Source organism: Phyllosticta citriasiana (assembly GCF_038021145.1).
Source record: "Phyllosticta citriasiana strain CBS 120426 chromosome Unknown IWZ02scaffold_2, whole genome shotgun sequence".
NCBI classification, from domain to species: domain Eukaryota; kingdom Fungi; phylum Ascomycota; class Dothideomycetes; order Botryosphaeriales; family Phyllostictaceae; genus Phyllosticta; species Phyllosticta citriasiana.
In genome coordinates this window covers 2,495,522-2,515,474 of record NW_027117279.1, presented here as the reverse complement: position 1 = coordinate 2,515,474, position 19,953 = coordinate 2,495,522, and the positions used below count along the sequence as shown (strand labels likewise).

At 54.7% G+C, this 19,953-nt stretch overlaps 7 protein-coding genes across 7 annotated transcripts; 5 read left to right on the top strand and 2 right to left on the bottom strand.

Annotated features, from left to right (window-relative positions):
* Positions 1-270: 270 nt before the first annotated feature.
* Positions 271-2,547, top strand: IWZ02DRAFT_430365 (uncharacterized protein; the record flags this gene model as incomplete). The annotated part of the gene is made up of 1 exon (XM_066766059.1): positions 271-2,547. The coding sequence occupies one exon, from the start codon at positions 271-273 to the stop codon at positions 2,545-2,547; it is 2,277 nt and encodes a 758-aa protein (XP_066626560.1).
* A 1,304-nt stretch (positions 2,548-3,851) lies between these two features.
* IWZ02DRAFT_430364 (uncharacterized protein) lies at positions 3,852-4,532 on the top strand (the record flags this gene model as incomplete). The annotated part of the gene is made up of 1 exon (XM_066766058.1): positions 3,852-4,532. One exon carries the CDS (start codon positions 3,852-3,854, stop codon positions 4,530-4,532), a length of 681 nt encoding a protein of 226 aa, XP_066626559.1.
* A 406-nt stretch (positions 4,533-4,938) lies between these two features.
* Positions 4,939-5,265, top strand: IWZ02DRAFT_352567 (BTB/POZ protein; the record flags this gene model as incomplete). The annotated part of the gene is made up of 1 exon (XM_066764257.1): positions 4,939-5,265. A coding segment is annotated over one exon (327 nt), but the record flags the coding sequence as incomplete, so codon positions are not given.
* A 666-nt stretch (positions 5,266-5,931) lies between these two features.
* IWZ02DRAFT_487805 (uncharacterized protein) lies at positions 5,932-6,716 on the top strand (the record flags this gene model as incomplete). Its single annotated transcript, XM_066769404.1, has 2 exons — positions 5,932-6,038; positions 6,089-6,716. The coding sequence occupies 2 exons, from the start codon at positions 5,932-5,934 to the stop codon at positions 6,714-6,716; spliced, it is 735 nt and encodes a 244-aa protein (XP_066626557.1).
* A 1,136-nt stretch (positions 6,717-7,852) lies between these two features.
* IWZ02DRAFT_512222 (Piwi domain-containing protein) lies at positions 7,853-11,492 on the bottom strand (the record flags this gene model as incomplete). The annotated part of the gene is made up of 4 exons (XM_066770555.1): positions 7,853-10,204; positions 10,257-10,552; positions 10,605-10,730; positions 11,244-11,492. 4 exons carry the CDS (start codon positions 11,490-11,492, stop codon positions 7,936-7,938), a joined length of 2,940 nt encoding a protein of 979 aa, XP_066626556.1. The 3' UTR covers positions 7,853-7,935.
* A 2,600-nt stretch (positions 11,493-14,092) lies between these two features.
* Positions 14,093-17,895, bottom strand: IWZ02DRAFT_143365 (uncharacterized protein). Its single transcript, XM_066761794.1, has 4 exons — positions 16,814-17,895; positions 16,332-16,763; positions 14,371-16,273; positions 14,093-14,316 (listed from the first exon to the last, which is right to left on the bottom strand). Exons 1-4 carry the CDS (start codon positions 17,672-17,674, stop codon positions 14,297-14,299), a joined length of 3,216 nt encoding a protein of 1,071 aa, XP_066626555.1. The 5' UTR covers positions 17,675-17,895; the 3' UTR covers positions 14,093-14,296.
* A 105-nt stretch (positions 17,896-18,000) lies between these two features.
* On the top strand, positions 18,001-19,439 carry IWZ02DRAFT_443212 (UNC-50 family protein). The gene is made up of 4 exons (XM_066767008.1): positions 18,001-18,397; positions 18,538-18,834; positions 18,906-19,071; positions 19,132-19,439. Exons 1-4 carry the CDS (start codon positions 18,188-18,190, stop codon positions 19,278-19,280), a joined length of 822 nt encoding a protein of 273 aa, XP_066626554.1. The 5' UTR covers positions 18,001-18,187; the 3' UTR covers positions 19,281-19,439.
* The last annotated feature ends 514 nt before the right edge of the window (positions 19,440-19,953 follow it).

Below are 19,953 nucleotides of genomic sequence, written 5' to 3'. Positions count from 1 at the left end.
ACAGGTCAACTGATACCCTTATGATTAGGAAAGGAAATAGAACAATATGAAGACATACTCAAAATCCTCGCTGGTCCGTCTTAGAGATGACGCCTTCCCTTCGCGCTTTTGAAAGACTTGTCGCGCCTTCTGCCTGACCAGCGCAAAGGCAGTGCAACTGCCTTGGGCCTATGACATGCCCTAACTACAACTCTCTCAAGCAGGATCTTTACTCACCCACAACGCACTGCATCACATACATTCAATTTTTCAACTCGCTTTAATGCAATCATGACTCTATCATCGATCCTTACCAAAAAGCGCAAAACGCGGCCCCCTCGTTCCTGGCCCAAACTGAACACTAGACTTACCGCTTTTCCGAGGCATACATATTACTCAAGCTACTGCCGGGCTTACGAGCCACTCGGTGCTGTCTCAGAACGATGCCCTCTCACGCTCATCCACAGAACCACCACCTTCTCCGATGGCAGCAAGAACCCGGACACGATCGTGCAACTCAAACTCTACCCCACGCTGACCAACTTCCGTTGCTCACAAGATATTACCATCGGCTTTTACGGTAGCTCGAACGTTTTGCGCAAATTTTTCTTTCTGCCGGCGGACATGCAGGAAGATGTACCGTGTCCTGCGCGCCACGCCTTCCGGGCACGTCGGTTCCCGAATGTCTTGGCGATCAATATTGAGGCACTGGAACATGAAAGGAATTTGATCAAGTTGCAGGAGCAGAGAGTGCGCAACTCATGGTTTCAACAATGGGGCGAGAGCTGGGAAGATAGTGCCATTCGTTATGAAAAGGCGATGGCGGAAGTGGAGCGGAGGAAGCGGGAGGAGGAGGAAGAGGAAAGGAGATGGAGGATGGAAGTCGGCGCGGATACTGATAATGAGGTTGAGGACGATGAAGAGGAAGAGGAGGATGAGGAGCACTTGGCCATGAGTGACAAGAAAAAACGAGGTGGGAAGAAGAATCAGAGGGCGAGAGTCGAGGTCAAACTGAGGAAGGCAAAGGAAGAGAGGGTCGAAGCCAAGTTTGAAGATCGTAAACGACGACCATTACGTCCGTCTCCCCCTCCAGATTCGGGGTCGGACGCGGATGACGACGAGGACAACAGAGGCCGACGATGGGCCGACGATTCTGATGAGCAAGCACAGCCTGCAAGAGATCTCAACGCCCCAGTTGTCCAGGTTGAGAGTGCGACGAAAGAGGATCTGGAGGAAGCTGAGAAGAGACCCGTCATCAAGCTACCTCCTTCTGCGCCATTCAATACTGGCGAGCGAGCGTCGTTGTCAGGAGGTTCCCACGTCCAAGAGGAGTCGGCGCCGAGACCCGTCGTCAGACTGCCTCCATCCGCAGCGTACAGGGAGGAAAACTTTGAAGCTCTCCCGAGCCCCGTGGATCAACCCTCTTTCGCAGCATCCAAGGAGGAATCCTTGGAGGGGACTGGGCAGGAATTTCCTACCGTCAAAATACCTCCTTACTCGGCGCCCACTCCTTCGAGAACAAAGAACAAGGAGGAAGAGTGGGACAAGGTGTTGAGCAGAAAGGAGAAGAGAAAAGCCAAAAAGGCGAGACGACCTTCGCCAAGTCGACCAGAAAATCAGGATCCACAAGTAAGAGCACCAAGGCCACGCTTCCCAGGGACTCGTCGGCGTTCGAAAGTACAAAATTTTGCTGGCAGTGCCGAGCAACTGGAGATTGGCAAGATTCAAAAGATGATGGGTCTACAACGACAGTTGCTCGACCAGGAGCTCCGCAAAATGAAAGACGAATACAAGACGAAATATCCAGCTGAGCACTACGACGCCGCTACGCACACCTCACGCGGCAACAGGAGAGCATCTGATCCCGGTCTCCCTAATCCGTCTTTGAATCAAACTCCAACGCCTGACCTCAAGCCCGCCCCATTGGGCATGAAGAGCGGCCTCAAGACGTACAAAAAGAAGAAGAAGAGATGGTGGTACTTCAAGAACAGCGCAGAGAGTGGACGCTCCACCACAGACCAGCAGCGAAATACTCCCAACAGCCCAGGCCAGAATCGCAAGACTCCCGCGAGCCCAGACCAAAAGCGCGAGACTCCCACCAGCCCAGAACAAAAGCGCAAAACTCCTAACAGCCCAGACCAAAAGCTCAAGACTCTCGCCAGCCCAGACCAAAAGCACGAGACTCCCACCAGCCCAGAGCAGACGCTCAAACCTCCCAGCAACCTAGACCGGCAACCCGAGACTCCAGCTCCAACTCGGCCGTCCAAAGTTCCCATAAACCGCGAACCAAATCCTCCGCCGCCATCCAAAACCAATCCTCCCACCGCGCCGCGCACCATGATATTCCACCACCATCACCGCGTTATCCACCACCATCATCACCACCACCAACATCGCCGTCCTTCACCACTGCAGATTGCCCCGAAGTCCACTTTATCGCCAACGGCCCTGCCCTACTCTCCTGCGTCTTCGCAGCCCTCGATGCACGAAGAGCCGCCGCAGCAGCAGTATCAATACGTCTCGCCAGCGTACGTGGCACCGCCCATGCAGCAGGAACAGCAGCTCTAGGAACAGCAGTTCTTCTCCTGGCACCCGTATCCGCAGTATCCAATGTACCCGCTGTCGCCGCTTACGCCTATGGATCCGCAACCTGTGTACGATCCGAATGGGCAGCCGGTGCAGTGGCCTGCGGACTACGCAGCGTATCCGGCTGAGAGCATGGAGAATCCGTCGTACCCGCACCATTGGCAGTAGATGTTCGGGAGAGGTCGGGCGAGTGATGTGATGGTTCGAGAGTGTGGCTTTGTTGGGCTGGACCTTGTTGTCTTCGTCGTCGCTTTTGGATTCCGCCTTCGTTGGATGATGGATGTAGTTGTAGGTGGCATGAACTTCAATTCTTTTCGAAAACGCCAATGGGCTTTCTATTCAAGTCTTCAAAACGTGGACCATGCCAGAGGACCCGAGTAGTGGTGCAATTTTACCAGTCACTTCGACTGCGGTGTAGAACCTTCGTTGGCTCAGTCTTCTTGCCCACATTTCCCCCCAAGACCGTTCCTCGTCCCTCTCCTGTCCCACACTTCAACAACTCCGCAGCAAACATGGACCCACCAAGCCCCTCCGCCGCCTGTCCTCCGCCAAACTGGGAGCCGCCTGCCACCAACGCCGCTCCTCCTACCACTACTACGTCTTCCACCTCACCCATCACGATCATTGTCGGCGGAACGCAGTTAATCACGCTACGTGACACGCTATCCCCATAGCACTTCTTCCAGGGCCTCCTATCCGGCCGCTGGGAGCACGACAGGCTCGCCGACGGCTCATACTTCGTCGATTGGGACCCAGACAATTTCCGGCATCCACTTAAGCATCTGCGGACAGGGTATCTGCCGCTTTGTTGGCGGGGCATTGAGGAGGGGTTCGATCTCGAGTTCGCAGAGGAGTTACGCGTGGTGGCGGATTTTTTCGGGGATGAGGTGTTGGAGGTGTGGTTGGCGGAGAACACTATCATGGACGGGTCCTGGAAGAGCTTTCCAGTATGGGTCGAGAACAGTCGGTTCTATTCGTTGAAGAACCATAGATCAGCGATTGCTTGGGGGATGTGAACGAGCGGGACTTTTGCGCCTTAGGTTCTGCGGCTGGTCTCGCGTGCGAAGCTCCCAAGCCTGTAAATGCGCGTCCATTCATAGTTTGAGTGTGCAATAGATGCTGTTGGAAAGCTCAGGGGGTTGCTATCAATCAAATGTTTCCAATCGATGTGCTGCTTGCTTGCTTATGAGTTTGTTTGTATGGACTTGCTCTGACTATAAAGAGCACTCCCTTTCGCCCTTCTTTTCCTCTCTTGTGTCTAGCCTTCCAAGCTCCAGTTGCTGAAAATGGGACCCATGAGCTCGTTCATGTCGAAGACGGCTGCTCCCAAGCCTCCCATCATCGACGAGGACGCACCCGTCACGCTCAATGTCGGCGGCACCAAGTTCTTCACGGCGCCAGAAACACTTTCGGGCTCTGGTCTCCTCAAAGCAGCACTATCTCCTGACAACCTTCAAGACGACGGCTCTTTCTTCGTTGATTTCGACCCCGAAATTTTCAAGTATGTTCTCAATTACCTGCGCACGGGACTCGCACCAGTTTGTTATCGAGGCATCGATCAGGGCTTCGACCACGAGCTCGCCGTAACTCTGAAGGCAGCAGCAAAGTACTTTGAGATCGACCGCTTGTACGAATGGTTGGACGAAAAGAAGTATCTCGAAACGGCAAAAGTCGAAACAGTCACCGAGGATATGCAGCATACGAACGGCGCGACAGCGAGGGCGTATCCAGGGGATGAGTTGGTCGAACATCACATCTCGTGGACCGCCAAAAAGGTTTCGGTCTGTCCACGCGGCATCCTGATCCACGACTCAGATGCGTCCGGGGCGCAGTGTGGTCATCAGTGTCGCAAGGCAGCTTCGGAGGGTGCTCCGTCATTCAAGCAGGTCATGGTGCCGTCGTCTGTTGTGGTTGTTAGGAAGAGGGTGGTTTTCGACGACAGCATGTGTGAGATTTCGAAAGATTGAGAATCTCAAAGGAGGGTTGTGGGATCTTGGTAGTACCGGAGAATCTGCAAGCGAGTGTATGTTAGCTGGTCACGTTTGTCGTTGCAAGTGAAGGAAGGGATTCTCAACACAAAGGGAGTCACCTTTGGACCCGTGGATAGACGCTGCACTTGTACACGGGCCTTCCTCTGATATTCTGAGAGCCATCGTTAGCCAATGAAATGACGGTGTTTCCAGATCTGCAGCGTATGGAACAGAGGGGAAGAGCATTTACAGTTTCAAGTCGACATGAGTGAGTGAACACGCTGCACGAACGCTGTGTACCTTATTCTCGATTGAAACCGCCAGAATGGACGCCCCCGCTGATACCACCTCGCAAAACGACGGCAGCACGACGACTGATCCCATTCAGCTGGCAAACAGCCCCATCGCTCTGCAAGTCTGTACTCGTCGTTTCGTCACCAGACGCGACACGCTTTGCTCCGGTTCGCCCTATTTCGCGACACTTTTGTCGCCGCGCTGGACACACAATGCGCTGCCCGACGGATCATACTTTGTCGACGCCGACCCAGACCTCTTCGAGCACATTCTCCGTTTCCTCAGACGCGGCGTCTATCCCATCTTCTACAATGACGAGAAAGGCCACGATCACTCCCTTTACATAGCGCTGCAGGAAGAGGCCCGATTCTTCGGCATCGACAACTTGCGCAAGTGGTTGGAAAAGAAGGAGTACTTGAGAGTTGTGAATGTCGAAGCGTCGGTACAGGAGATATCCGTTGGCATGTATCCGCAGACTTTTGCAGGGAGCAACGAATCTATCCACATCAAGACGTTCAGCGATGAGTGCGAAACATTTGCTACTTGCCATTGTTAACACTTCTCTGACAAAGGAGGATACAGGACCTCCCGTGCATTCCATTTGGATATTCCTGAGACGGATGCAAATCGCCGCCCCACGATCGCGAGGACATTTATGTACCGGAAGAAGGTGACGGTGGACACGAAAGCCTGTTTGAGCTGGCAGGAGCGTTGAAAGTCTCTGAAGAAAGACGAAGCGCGCGAGTGTGTGCAAAAACTCAGTGCCGTCAAGTTCTTTTGCTGATGCCACCCAACAGATTAGGCTTCGCGCAACGACTTTCTCACGGCGAGAGAAAGAAGGGAGCGGACGATGGATCGAGGTTCTTTCCACATGGCTTATGAGTCAAGCTGCGGTTGTCTCACGCGATAGTCTGGGATGAGCTGTAACCAGGAGTGGAAGGCTATTTCATGTGGCAGGGACCTTGAGGTTATGATCGGAAGATTGTTGTTGAAAGTATGGTGCGGGCTTTCTGCAGACGTGAACCTTATTTGTATATATAAGCTATCCGGACCCGCCATAAACTCCGGCACGACTGTCTTGATCGTGCACTCTGTCTTCGGCATGGCTACCTCCAAGAAGCGCGTTGTCGAAATCAATCATCAGCCAGTTGGCCTGAAGTGTGACAATGGAGACGACAAAACTGCGTTGGATGGGCACAGGTTCTCAGAGTATCTTTGCTGTCGCGACATTTGTTATGCAGAGCTGATAAAGAGAACAGTGACTTGCGACATAGAATCATCAAATTCGTCGTCCGGGGCACCGAGTTCTACATTCACGAAGACCTGCTGTGTCGAGAATCAGAGAAGTTCGAGAAGCAGCTTCGAGGAAATTTCAAAGAGGCCCGAACCGGGGAGATAACAGACTGCGAGGAGGACCCAGTGCTGATGAGAGTGTTTTTTGAGTACCTCTATCGCGACGACTGGCTCCTAGAAGAGAACATCACCAGTCCTTCATTACTCGTTGCCCTGGCACGCTTGTATTGCCTCGCCGACCGATTGGGCGCGAGATCATTCCAGGATAGCGTCTTTTGGAAGTTCGCGCAGATGTTCCGCAGGGCCGGCCTTCCCGAAAACAAAGAAATTTGCGAATTGCTCCTGCTCATACACACAGAGCTGCCCGAGAGGAAAGATAATGAATACCGGTTGCGCAAGGCTGTCTTATGGTGCGCAGCGTCGCAACTCTCGAGGCTGAAAACCTACTCGGAATTCAAAGATCATATCCTTCGCGACCATCCGGATCTGGGATGTCAGATTCTGTTGTGGGCGGGAAACTCTGACGTGGCTATCTTGAAGACAAAGAAACCAGCACCTCGCTTCAAGCAGGAGATGGAGTTTTTATTGAGTTGAGTCTTCATTCACAAAGTCTCCTCTTTTCTTGACGCAACTGTCGGAAGCGTAATGTCAAACCAGTCACTCATTTCACGACGTAATTGATTTTCTGTCACCAGCCTCTGCTCACAAATTTTCTTGCTTCACTGCATAGACAGCTCATTCACCTACTCTCACCTTCCTCTCCCGCCTACGATGCCATCTACCACAATACAAATCCTACAACCAAGCCAAGACATCAAGACAAGGTGTCCCGCATCTCATGTCGCATACAAAGACGCCGTCAATTCTTCCAATACGTATCTCGACGCCCGCGCGCAAAGGCTCGCAAAGAGAGGCGAGGATTTGAGGAGAGTAGAATAGAGGACATGCTCGCATAGGCATCAAGGCCACTGCTACCTTTTCCACCACCACAATCGCCTCGCCGCCGCCGCTGTCGTCACTGTCATTGTTATCGTAACTCACACTCCGCATCTCCAACGCCATCTTTCCTCGTTCCCCCCCTCCCTCACACAACGAACGACGCTTGCGCAGCGCCTCTCTCAAGGCGCCGCCGTTGGCAAGCAGAGCCGCAGATAGTCAAGTCAGCGGGATAGAACGTCTGCGGACATACTCACAGCACTCAAGTCAAGGCAAGAGTGCACAAAAAAAAAAAAAAAAAAAGGTTGCTGCAGCAGATTTTTGTGTGTGTGTATACCATGTGTCTACCGATCCGGATCAAAGCAAAGCAAGGAAAAGGAAATTTGATGAAGTTTCGGGCAACGAAAAAGAGCACCCAGTCAATCAGAACCAAGGGGGAAAAGGGAAAAGGGAAAAGGAAAAGACCATGCAGGTAATCAAGCCAGCCAGCCCTTCAGTCGCCGTTGTCAGAAGGACCATCGCACCATTGCACTGATACTGGTGGGTGCCTTGAATGCATGCACGCACGCCATCCGTAAAACAGACCACCACTATCCGCCGCCTTCGCCTGCTGCGCCCAACTCCTTCGATTTTTGTGATTCGCGATTGTGGAAGGAAAGGAAGAACCTGGAGCACACCACAACCAGACCAGGGCCGCCTGTCGCCCGCCATCGCCGTCACCGCTGCAGCAAATATTTTTTTGTGGGTTTTGTGGGGAGATTCTGTTGAAGTACATACAGGGAGGCCCGCCGCGCAACCATCAAGCCCGAGTCAGAGTCGGAGTCCGGGGTGAGGGTGTTAGGTGAGCAAAGCCGAGAAAGAGGGAGATATAAGTAGCTCAGATGTACCACATTTGCAGGGCGACGTCGGGCTTCATGGGGAGCAGAGGGTAGACCTCGGTCGGGGTCTTGTCCTCGGTGCTAGAGTCCTTGCCCTTGCTGCTCTCCATCTTCTTGGACACGGTAGTGACGCTGCCGCCCGTCTTCTTGGCGTGCTGGCCGGCCAAGAGATCCGTGTGGGCGTGGGCGCGCTGCGACGCCAAGTGGGCGTAGTAGACGGCGGGGTGGAGAGAGACAGGCGTGGTCGAGCGAATGTACTGGAATGAGTGCTCAAACACCATCTGGTGAAGCTCATCCGCAGTCATGCCGATCTCATTGTGGAGAACGGTGTAGTGGACCGGGCGTGCAGTTCCCTTGATGGCCGAGTGCGCACAGAGGTAGAAATCGAACTGGTACGGGTGGGTGACTCCAGTCTCCACCAAGCAGCCGGGCTTGGGGTTGCCGTTCCTGTCGCCAGCGGGGCCCTGCGGGAAAAAGCGGACGTGGTGGCGCTTGCTGGCGACGACGAGGGTGACCTTAGTCTGATTCTTCGGCTCAAGGTTCCGGAAGAGGGCCTTGAGGTCGCGAAGCTCCTGGTTGAGAAGCTCAGGGTACTGGCCCTCGGAGACGCCGTCGCGGAAGTAGATGACTTTGTCCGGCAGCTTCTGCGAGTTCTTGGCCATCCAAGACTTGATCATCGGGCCGAGAAGGTTGTTCATGTTGTAGGTAGTGATCATCTCGACACGGAAGCCGTTGGTTTGGACCTGGGCCGCGTAGCGGGTCAAGCTCTCGTTGAGCGACATTGTCATGGCCGCGTAAGAACCGACCGTACCGTCCTTGAGGGCGCCTGGAGCAGGATGGGAGACATCGGCTCCAATGCACATCATCTTGCCCTTCAAGGCCTGCGACTGCTTTTTCAGCGTCGCCCAAGTGCCAACCGCTTCGGAGGTATATCCGCCCAGCTTCGCGTGCAGCTTCATACACACGTTGGAAATGTATTGGTCTTGACATTTATCAACGTGAGCAAACTGCATGACCTGCGAGACGACACCATAACGGCACTCGCACATCTTCTTGATGCGGTTGTAGGTCTCAGCATTCTTGTTGACGACGATGAACAAGAGCATCTGGGGCCTGTGGAGGAACTTGTTGCCAGTGCCGTTAAAGGCCTGCTCAACAGTCGCGACCAGGTCCGGAGCGGTCTGGCTCAGGAGACAAGGCATGCGCGCTTTGACGTCGATGACACCACCGTGCTTGGTGTAGACTTCGGCGAATCTCTGCATGAATCTGCCGATGATGGCGGCGTAAGGGATCTTTGAGTTTGTTTGGCCGCCGTGGATCAGCATCACACCCCACGACTTGAGCGGCAAAGGAGCTGGGCCCTTGAACTTCATCTTGTCGATTCTCCAGCGGCCACCGGCAGCTTCGCGGGGTTGAATGGCGCCATTGGCGAAATCAATCTTGGGAACGGGAAGCTGGCGGGCCTTGACAGTGACCGGCTTTTCGTCAATCCTGAGGCCCCAAGCACGAAGAATGGGGTCCTGTCCCCAAGCAAGCTTCGACAAGCCCTCCTGGATGCTCGCCCAGCGAGACGCCGGCTCCTTGACGGCAAACTTGATCATCTTGCTCGTCTGGTCTTCCGAAAGCTTGAAGGGGTAGCGCTGGTTCTCCACGATATCGCAGAGGTCGAGTGGCATGATCATCCCCCTTTTCGTCATCTGGACGAGCGGCATGTTGGGCTGAAGCTTCCTTTGGTACTTGCCCCAGAAGTAGTCGGCAATCTTGATATTCTTGGTTCCGCGGGTTCCGTCGGGCTTGGTATCCGTGATTTCGATGACGTGCAAGCTGGAGTTTAATGGCAAGATCTTGTCAACGATGTAGATAGGCTTGTTGCCCTTCTCGTCCGTGCGATGGATCATCTCGACCGAAAGCTTGGAGATACGTTTGCACTGCATCTTGAACTTGGACTTATCCCATCCCTCGTCGATAGCCTTCTTGAACTGCCAGGACATGTTGCCAGGGTTGTCCAGCTCGAGGCACTGCTGGAGAGTTAGGCCGAGCCTCTGGGCGGTCCAGAACGTTCCATTCGAGACGTCGACGTTGACCGAAAGGCCTGGCCTGTTGGCGGCCGAGGTTGTGATCCTGATAGAGGAGAAGACGCCCTTGAGGGCCTCGAGACCGCCGCCAAGATTAAATCGAGTGTGGCCCTTGGCAAAGAACGACTTCTTGATGGAGGTCAAATTCCTCGAGGGCGTCTCGCGCATGAGGTGGTCCATGAAGAGGACAGCCCTGTGAACAAGTTAGCAGTGGGAAGCAGGATTGAGTTTCTGAAAAGACTTACTCAACAACGGAATTGTCGAATCCAACGCCGGAGTTCAGGTAATTCCTGAGGGATGCGAAATCGACCTTCTTGGTGAAGCGGACGACAACACGGAATTTGTTCTTGCCTTGGTTGTTGTTGCGCTGGCGCTCGGCATCGAGGTCGACCGTGAAGACCTGCTCCGGGATTTGCTTCTGATACCACGCGATCTTGTTGCCGTCGAAGAGCCAGCCCCTGCCAAGTTTCGTGGAAACAGTCTGAGACTGCCATACGGCCTTGATGAGACCGCGCTTCTCGTTGCCCGAGCCAATGATGACCTGAGGAATTGTTAGTGATTGATTGACGGGCGATTGGGCGGTCTCGACTTACATCATATTGGTGGACCTTGTCATTGGGCATATCGATGACGTTGAAGTTGTTCAGGTTGATATTGACCGAGGTGCCCATGCTGTTGAGCTTGGCCGGACGCTTGGGGATACCTTCGGGGTATGGGATCTTGACCCAGTCAGTAATGGCATTGGCATTATCACGGGCGTGGTCGCCCGCAAGAACACGAATGGATTCCTTGCTGTGAGACATGGTAACAAAGGTGACAAGCTGGGTGTATGAGTTGGGACAGATGGTGAAGATGTGACTGAAATTGTTGGAAAGAGGTGTGGAGTGGATGAGGGAGAGAGACAGGTCGGCGAAGGGGGGCGAGGCTTATATCGCTGACAGAGGGCGTCCAAGCGCCATGGGCAACAGTCATGAGTCCGCCTGATTCCGCACTCGGACGTGATCACGCCCAGCCGAAGTCGGCAGCTAAGACCAAAAGGAGGACAAGTGTAGGGACACGTGTAGGGACAAGGCATGAGCGGCAGATGGGAAGACATGTGGTAGGGCATGTGGGAGGAAAAGGGCACGGGACAAGAGGACGTGGGACGAGGAAGGACATGGGGCGAGAAGGGACATGGGACGAGGAAAGACATGGGATAAGGGAGCTTGAACTCAAAATGGAAAAGGACTTACACCACGAAGAGCGAACCAGGCGGCGAAGCCAGCAGCGTCACCAAGGTTCTTGGAGTTGACCTTCATCTCATCCTGGCCGCTGGGCTCCGGGTCACGGTTGCCGTCAAACTTGGGGAGCGACTGGGGAGTGCCGGAAGAGCGGTCACCACCATCCTGCTGGCCAGCGGCAACATTGCTGGATGCTGCGGTGGAGGCGGCCTCGCTAGCAGCCTTAGCCTGCTGAGCACGACGCTTGGAAGCACCTGCCATGGCGAAGCTGCCGGTGACGGAGTCAGCATGTGCTGCGTGATATTGATCCGAGCGTACTCACGAGTGAAGGTTGATAGACTTTTTGGAATGTGATACGAAAGTTTTGGGTGGCCGAAGCGCGGCGACGTAGCAAGGCAGTCACGAGGTGGTTGCTGTGAGAGCTGGTCAGCATTGATTGATAGTGATGATGAGCAGCAAACAAGATCGCAAGTGGGAATCTTCTGGGTCATGAAAAAAACAATTGGAAAAGTGATTGAGGAGGTGGGAGGTCGCAAACTGTCAGCCCAGGCAGAGTCGGCTCAAACACTGTACCAGTGACAAAACTGAGCACAGGTGAGAGCGCAACACCAGCCAGAGCGAAGTATGCGACGCTTGTGGTTGGGAAAGGCTGATCTGAGGCTGCCACTGGTGGCGAGCTTCAGAGGTCCATATGTGGATGAGCGACTTACCGTAGCAACGGAGCTGAGGTGCGACTAGGAGAGAGGAAGGGAACGGTGATGGAAGGGGATGGTGAAGAGGATTGAGGTGCGATGATGTTGAAGGTTGGTTGTGGAGGCTGCGGTTGGCGTTGTTGGTTGAAGAGGGGTGGAGGAGAGAGAGTTGGAGGAAAGGTTGGAGGTTGTTTTATAGAGACGTGGTCCTGGACGGCGTGGACTTCGCGCACGAGCGAGGGCCACTGCCCAAAGCGGTAATCGGGGTGGTCGGCAACTGGAAGATCGTGAGGAGTCACAATGGAGGACTCGGCAATGGCAAAGCTGCTCTTGCGGCGCAGGATGTTGGGTGCTTGCGCATGAGGATTTGAGCAGCAGGAAGAGGAGGAGGATGAAGCAAAGAGGCAGTGAAGCCATGAGAGACAAGAGACTACGAGATTTGAACCTACATCATGACACCTACGATCACACAAGGCCATATCAAGATGAGCATCCAGCTGCCAGAGGGCCTACGCAGCACCTGGACGCGAAGAAGGGCAGCCACCATGGCGAGGAACCAGATCGCTGGGCTCACTGCTACTCCTCGCCTTCCTGGAGCAGAGGGCAGCACCCACCATCTTCAGATCGCACCCCAGGTAGACAGCAAGGCCATCAGGACCATCTCCAAATGAACGAGCAAGCCCAAGAACCCTCTCCCAGCAGCATGACGGCATCCCCAAGGCACACCAGCACAGAACAACAGCGGCTAACAGCGTCACTCCACGAGCAAGAAGGCAGCAACACCACACGCAAACTTCCAGCGCCACCAAGGACCGACAAAGCGAGACAAGAAAGGCGGAGAAGGGCTGGGAAGCCAACACGCAGCGGAGACAGCGAGAAGGTGAGGATGGTTTGACGTTTGGATAAGCTTTCTCCAGGGCACAGCTGACATGGGGCGGCCCCACCGCAGGAACGCCAACCGAGCCGCTAGCGTACCAGCGACCAAAGTGTCGGGAACACGACATGCCGAGAGACGCCAGCTACACGAGACCCTGGACGATCGATATTGAAGGGGACGAAAGGCTGGCAGGGCAGCAGGTTGGCATGGGAGAGGCATTTTGCATGCGGCACAAGCTCTACACCTACCTACGTCCTCGGCAGAAGGAGGAGGACATGCGTAGCTGGAGATCTGCAGTACCACACACCAGCAAACAGGCTACGAGCATGGCAACCGTTGTGTGCATGGCTACATTCTGGCGAAAGGGAGAAGCCCTGATTGACATGCGATGGACAAAGGGAGACGGAAGGCTGCATACAATGCAAGACAAGCCGCAAGACAATGCAGTGTCGTGGAACATTGCAAAGGCCGCACATCAATCAAAGGCGGGGAGAGTTGATGGATAGCCGGCTTTGATGTCTTGTTTCGAGCAGCGGAAGGCATCTTTTGGTGCCGAGGATTCGCATGCGTTAGCCTCATATCAGCATTTCCATGCAGGACTCGTGGCGTGACCTCCGCCTGCACCATGTCCGGCATCAACATCACGTCTCGCATGGAAGGGCCATTTTGAGCGTTATGCATTCCCACACCTTCAGTGCTTTTCCTGTGAATAATGTACATGACAGGCCTTCGGGGGCCATCAAAAGCAGGCCGTCGACGCCATGAATCGACTCCGAAGTGCAAGGAAACGTCTCTCTTCATCCGCCCCGTCCTGTAATAAGTCCCATCAACCCGTCTCGTTTTGTGAATCCAGTTTGGGTCGATCTCCGCGCAACTTTCTTTCCAAGGATGAAAAGGAGGAAGAAAGGAAAAGAGAATGAAAACTCCATCCGCCGAAATAAAATGAGAAACGATAGGAGGGAGGCGGCAAATCAAAGCAACTACCATTCCTCCTCAATGCAGCGCACCAAATATTCGACAGACTCCGCGAGTGCAAGCTTGATCCTTACCCGCCTCCATTCCTCCAATGCGCCCATTCTCTGCATAAGCCTCCTCGATATTGGTGAAGGCGGCACCATCTGCAGCTCTGCAGTGAAAACGCCCGCCTTCCCCCAGCGAAAAGAATACTCGGGTGGAAAAGGGCATTCGGGTGGAGAAGTCCGAAAAGGGGGATCTCGTCGGTGCCTGGACAAACGAGGATCTGGTCGCTGGCTGTGCAAAGGAGGAGAATCTCGTGAGTTGGACAATTGAGGATCTTGTCGCGGACTGTACAACGGAGAAGAATCTCGTGAGTCGGATAGTTGAGGATCTTGTAGCGGACTGTACAAAGGGGGGGAATCTCGTGGGGGAATGGACACAAAACGATCTTTTCGCTGGCTGGACAAACGAGGATCTCGTGTCTGACGTTCTGGATTGGACGGCAAGCCTGCAGCGCGAGAGGGCTGTTCGCCCTGCTGCTAGCGGTAATATGGGTTACCTGCGGTGCCATTAACAACCGGTAAATTGGCAAACTGCGGGTTAATATAAATACCATTCAGCCCACCCGGCTGCTGCTGGCCCCACGACGGCGGACCGCCGCCCATGCCGCCAAACCCTCCGGGAAAGCCTTGCGGCGGGGTCGGTTGTGGGCCAGGGAAGGCCGCTCCTCCGATGGATCCGAGGGGCACCGGTCGCTGAGGCGGAGGCCAGCTGGGCGGCAGCTGCACGGCACGCAGCACGTCGACAACCCGTTCAGGCACGAAGCGCACGCTGTTGTATGTGTGTGCAGGCGGGATGATGCTCAGCAGGAAAGTAATGTCGCGTGGAAGCGGAGCTGCTGGGCCACCGGCACCTCCTTGCGGGTTGACAGAACCGTCGCGCTGGATGTTTCTACCTTGTGCTGCGAGACGGCGGCCTGCTGCACCCTTGAGTGGAGACTCTCCACGAGCCAACTTGCGAGGTTGCACCGAGTCATTGTCCGAGTCGTCCGGCTGGAAGGGGCGCTTTGGTGAATCACGGACCGCCTGCGCTGGCATTGGAGGAGGACGGGGGGATCCAACAACCGCAGGTGTGTTGATGGGCAAAGGCGGCTGTTGCGGCTGAGGAATCGGCTGGACGGGCTGTTGTTGCGGAATTGGCTGTACATCAGGGAGGGCAGGCGGAGGCTTTGGGCGGGCTTGTGTAAGAGGAGAAATAATATGGCGAATCGCAGTCGGGTCGAAAGTAGGCTTCGAGTAGCGGCGGGAGAAGTGAGAAAGTTGCGGATCCTCAGGGAAGAGCTCCGCCATGCGCTTCTCGAGTTCTTGAACCTGGCTCAGCTCGCCATAATGGGATTCATATTCGTGAAAGAATGCGTAGATAGGCTTGGCCTTGGGGAGCGTCTCGGGCTTTTGCGCCATTCTGCTGACGGTCGTCTTGAACACGGCGCGTGCGTTGGTAATGTCGTTCTTGGCGATAAGGTGCTTCAGATACTCGAGTGCAAACTCCTCGTCGTCGGGGAAAAGCTTCATGCCACGCTCCAGGATTTTGGTTGCGGCCGGATCATTGTAGCAATGATGTTCAATCAGGGCACTCGCCACATAAACATCGCTCGTGATACGACCAGCCTTCCGAGCGTCGGCAAAGACCTGTCGAAAGCCACCAACCTTGTCGCCAGGCTTTCCTTTGCCTTGGATCCTGCGCATTGCTCTTATTAAAGCGATCCAAGCAAATGAAATAGTCCGCGAGAGCAGCTTGATCTGGGCCTCATTGCCTCTCTTGATCGCATCAATCTGAGCCTGAAGAGCAGCTTCTTTTGCTTTCGACGCAAGGCTAGCTTCCTGGTCGTCATCGTCATCGTCTCCCTGGTCATCCTCTGCGCCATCAGCCTGCTGAGAAGTCTCCTTGACTCGATTGATCATTTCCGTCTCGCGGGCCTGAGTCTTTTTGATCAAAGAATAGAGGGCGTCGAGGACCTTTTGGTAAGGCTCCCGGACCTGCTCGCCCCTGCGAATGATGCTATCCTCGCCTTCTTCGTTTGCTGTCGAGATTTCGACCCTGTCGGCGCGCTTGAATGCGAGGAGGCAGCTCTCCGGATTGGCCTCGCAGCCTTTGTCGAGGAACTCCTTGCCTTCAGCTTCCATACCATTCTGAAAGCAAAATTCTGCCGCTTCGAACCACATGTTTGGCCAGAATCGAAGCGCCATCAGCGCCTGCTTGTAGACGAAAATGACTCTGTTCCTGAAAGCTGCTGGGTCTTCGTCCTTCAGCACCAGGGGGTCCTCCTTCTCCCAGGAAATCCATTTCTTCCAGATCTCGACTTGCGTCGCATACTCGCCGTCACCGTCGAAGCCGGGAGCGGGTGGAAGCCTCGGGAGAGTGGTCCGGTTGAGGTCTCTAGTAATGTTTTCAAGAGCAACGATGGAGCTTCTGGCGGTCATGTACGCTGGCGACTTTTCCTGGAGAAATTTGCGGCCCTGATGCGCGTCGCTGTCAGCCCTTTTGATATCCAAGGAGAACAGGCAACAATCTTACCGTGACTTTATTGAGCCCCATTTCGAACCGGTCGTACTGCTTCCAGAGGGCCGTGACTGCATCAGTCGGGACGCAGATGGCTCGCTGATACGCCTTGCGCAGCAAATCCATCTTTTGTTGATCCTGCCACGTACTGCCTCCAACATTGCCTGGACCAGACTCGACGAACTCGACATAGTCCTGCCACAGCTGACCAGCGTCCTTATCAAGGCCCACGCTGCTGAGGACAAACTCATACGCTTGAGAAATGGTCTGACGGGCGGTTCCAGTAACGTCATTGATCAGGTTATTCCGACGGCGGATATAAGTCAAGTAGGTTGCCCAAAGTTGCAAGTGGGGAACTTGAAGAAGAGACTCATTGAAGATTCGCTCAACGGCGTAAAAGTTGTTAGCCTGCAACTCCATGTTTGCATATTCAACCCATTGCTCGGCCTGTCATTGCATCAGCCGAGTACGTCACTCAATTATCACTGTAAACTCACGGCAGTCGGGAAAATCTTGAAGAAGCGCTGGTACGTCGCGCGAGCCTCTTCCAGCTTGTCTCTCCTTCGGTACTCGCCGATCAGATTCAGCCACGACTCGATGTCACCTCGGGGGTCTTCAGCAACCCTGTCTTCAAGTATGCCGATGCGGTCTTGGGGCAAGCGGGCCTTTGTCGAAGGCGCAAAAATTGTCGCCGGCGCGCCATTTCCAGGCGCCGAAGTCGCGGCCGCCGCCGGAGCCTGCTGCAACTGATTGACATTTGAAGGGGAATCAGTAGAGGTGGGGACGGGAGCAGTGTGAGAGGCACCATTGGAAGCGCCATTAGAAACACCAGAAACACCAGTCTGATCTTGTGCAGCAGATGCGTTTTGTATTGGTACATTTGATGATGATGATGAAGGAAGTGCATTGACTGGAGTCTGAGAAACAGAACGCTCTGGCGTTTGCGAAGAACCCTTCACTGAACCCACAGCTCCTTGGGCCGTCGTTTGCTTCGCGACAGGAGTCTCTTCCTCGTCGTCCTCGTCATCGACGACAAACCCACCCATTGTCCGAGGAGGCTTGACTTGTTGCTTAGCGTCGGGATTGGCGGAAGCGACGCGCGACGGCGCCTCAGAGGCGGTCTGTGAAGGGGTCGGCTGCTCAGAAGCCTGCGGCGCAGCTTCAGGGTCATAGGATGCCGTGTTGGGAATAAGATTGGACGGATCGTAGTCTTCGTCGTCGTCGTCGTCGTCGTCGTCGTCGTCGACGGGCGGCTGAGTCTGCTCCGGTTGCTCGTTGCCTTCTCCGTTGCCGTAGGCACTTGCATCGCCCGACTGCAGCGACTGCAGGAAGGCCATCTCAGCGCTCATGTCGGCCATGGTTGCGCACGACTCGAGGGAGCAGCAGAACGGGGTGAGAAAGGCGTCGGCGGGCGACTCCAGTGCGTGCGCGTGCTGTCAGTCAGGCCAGGTTAGTCTGAGTCGATGCTGGTGGAAGTAGTGCCGGGAGCAGAGGCAGATTGGACGGTGGGACGAGAGAGATTGGAGTCTTTGTGTTGGTAGAGGTGAAGATGTCAGTTGACCGAAGGCAAAGGTCGGCAGGTTGGGCGAGAAAGAGAAAGCTCGCGCGCAACGGCAAAGGACAAGTCTTGGCGCGCGCCCCAGCTCGGGCCGGGATCGTCGTCACAGCTGCCTTCGACATACGCAACTCCACCTGCAACACATCTCGTTCACCCAACCCCTCCCCCTCCCCGGATCAGCCCCCAAGAGCTCGACGTGTCGCTCTGTGAGCCGCCGCTGTCATCGGGTACGCCTGCTGAAGACCTCAACGTCCGCCGTCCTGCGTGGGCTCTCCTCCAAAGACCAGCGGCCAACTTCCAAGCTGCATCGGCCATGAATCCCCAGATATCGCTACCGCGCCATGGCGGTCCCTCGAGCAACTTTGGCGGCACCGTCCCGAGCAACCGGCGCCAGGGCATCAAAATGCCTCGGTTCTTCAAGCGGCTATTCAAGTTTCCGCAAATGGACTTTGAAATGGCAGTGTGGGAGATGATGAGCTTGATAATAGCTCCCAAGAAGGTGTTTCGCTCAATATACTACCACGTACGCCGGACTGCTCCTCAAGCCACCTAGCTCTGTATCATGTTGACTCTTGCGCTCAGAAACGTGAGATCCCGAGCTACTACTTGTGCTCTGCAAACCGCGCCCGCCTCTAACAACTTGATTGCTCCGCAGAAACAAAGAACACATGGCACCGGCCAGACCCAAGTTTTACCTACCTCCTCTCCTTCTTCCTCATCCTGACCTCGCTGGCCTGGGGCCTCGCATACGCCGACGGATTCGGGCGCACCATGCGCATCATGCTCGTCTTTGTCTTTGTACACTTCATAGGGCTGTCGCTACTCGTTGCAACAGCATCATACTTTCTAGTAGGAAGACTACTGGGCCCGGGAGTGCCAGGGTTGCCGGGAAGGCGGCGCCAGGGACTCTTCGTGCAGCCCGGAGACGGCGAGCAGCTGGAGTTTGGGTACTGCTTTGACGTAAGGCTGGCACAACGAAGGCAGAGGAGCAGACAGCGAGACAAAATGCTGACACCAATTGACCCGTCCAGGTCTCGATACGCGCATTCTTCCCCGTCTGGGTTTTCCTCTACGTGCTCCAATTCCTCTTCATGCCCCTGATTGCGCGCGACTACTGGGTGTCGTCGCTTATTGGCAATTCCCTGTATCTCCTGGCGTTCGGCTACTACGCCATCATCACTTTTCTGGGCTACAATGGTACGCACGCATGCCCGCCGACCTCATAACAAGTTCCACCCTCGCTGACACCCTCCCCAGCTCTCCCCTTTTTGCACCACACCGAGCTGCTCCTCGCGCCCGTCGTCGTCTTCACTATTCTCTGGTTCGTCAGCCTATTCGGTTTCAACCTCCCAAAACACCTCGCCCCCGTCTTATGGGCCGGCGCAAAGCTGCGCAAGGCTGTTTAGTAATCGGCGGGCGGCGGCGTGGCGTAGCGCACGTACTACCGCTCATATGTCACGGCGCTTTATCCCCGTCCTTCTCAAGAGAGGAAAGAGAGGGAGGGAGCAAAACAAATTCCTGCATTGTAGGCGTTATATTTTCCGGAAGTGGTGGGGTGGGTGGGGATGGGATGGGAAGGAGTTTTTCATCATCCATGTTGGTACTGTACCACTACTACTACTACTACTACTACTACTACTAAGGATACAAGCAGGCAGGCAGGCAGGCGCTGTATCCAACCAACCAGCCAATATCATCGACCACATCTTCATCTTCTTCTTCTCCTTTCCGGTCAGATGGATACAAGAAAAAGTACATCATCATCATCTATCGAGTATATTGTTGTGACAGTGACAAAGCGAAATGCGAAAGTCTGTCTTTGCGTCTCAGCAGTGCCCTGCCCATGCAAGACAGAAAAACAAAGGAGAGGATGGATTAATTCTTCTCAACAAAGCCGTCGTCTCGATGCCATAGGTAGGTAGGTAAGTAGGTAGGTAAGGTACGCTATGATGAAGACCGCTGTGCGGCAAACCAAAACCGCCCGCCCTTCCGTCTGTCTAGATCTTGATTTTGCCACATACACACATACGCATACATGCTTCAGCGCAAACCATATTGCACCAACGAACCAACGTATAT

Bases quoted from the DNA above. Each gene is read 5' to 3' on its own strand.
- IWZ02DRAFT_143365 (XM_066761794.1), bottom strand. From the start codon at position 17,674: ATGGCCGACATGAGCGCTGAGATGGCCTTCCTGCAGTCGCTGCAGTCG. The intron at 16,764-16,813 runs GTGAGTTTACAG...ATGCAATGACAG, and splicing joins TCAAGATTTTCCCGACTGCC to GCCGAGCAATGGGTTGAATA. The intron at 14,317-14,370 runs GTATTTATATTA...ATGGCACCGCAG, and splicing joins GCAGCCGGGTGGGCTGAATG to GTAACCCATATTACCGCTAG.
- IWZ02DRAFT_443212 (XM_066767008.1), top strand. From the start codon at position 18,188: ATGAATCCCCAGATATCGCTACCGCGCCATGGCGGTCCCTCGAGCAAC. The intron at 18,398-18,537 runs GTACGCCGGACT...GCAGAAACAAAG, and splicing joins TTCGCTCAATATACTACCAC to AACACATGGCACCGGCCAGA. The intron at 18,835-18,905 runs GTAAGGCTGGCA...TGACCCGTCCAG, and splicing joins AGTTTGGGTACTGCTTTGAC to GTCTCGATACGCGCATTCTT.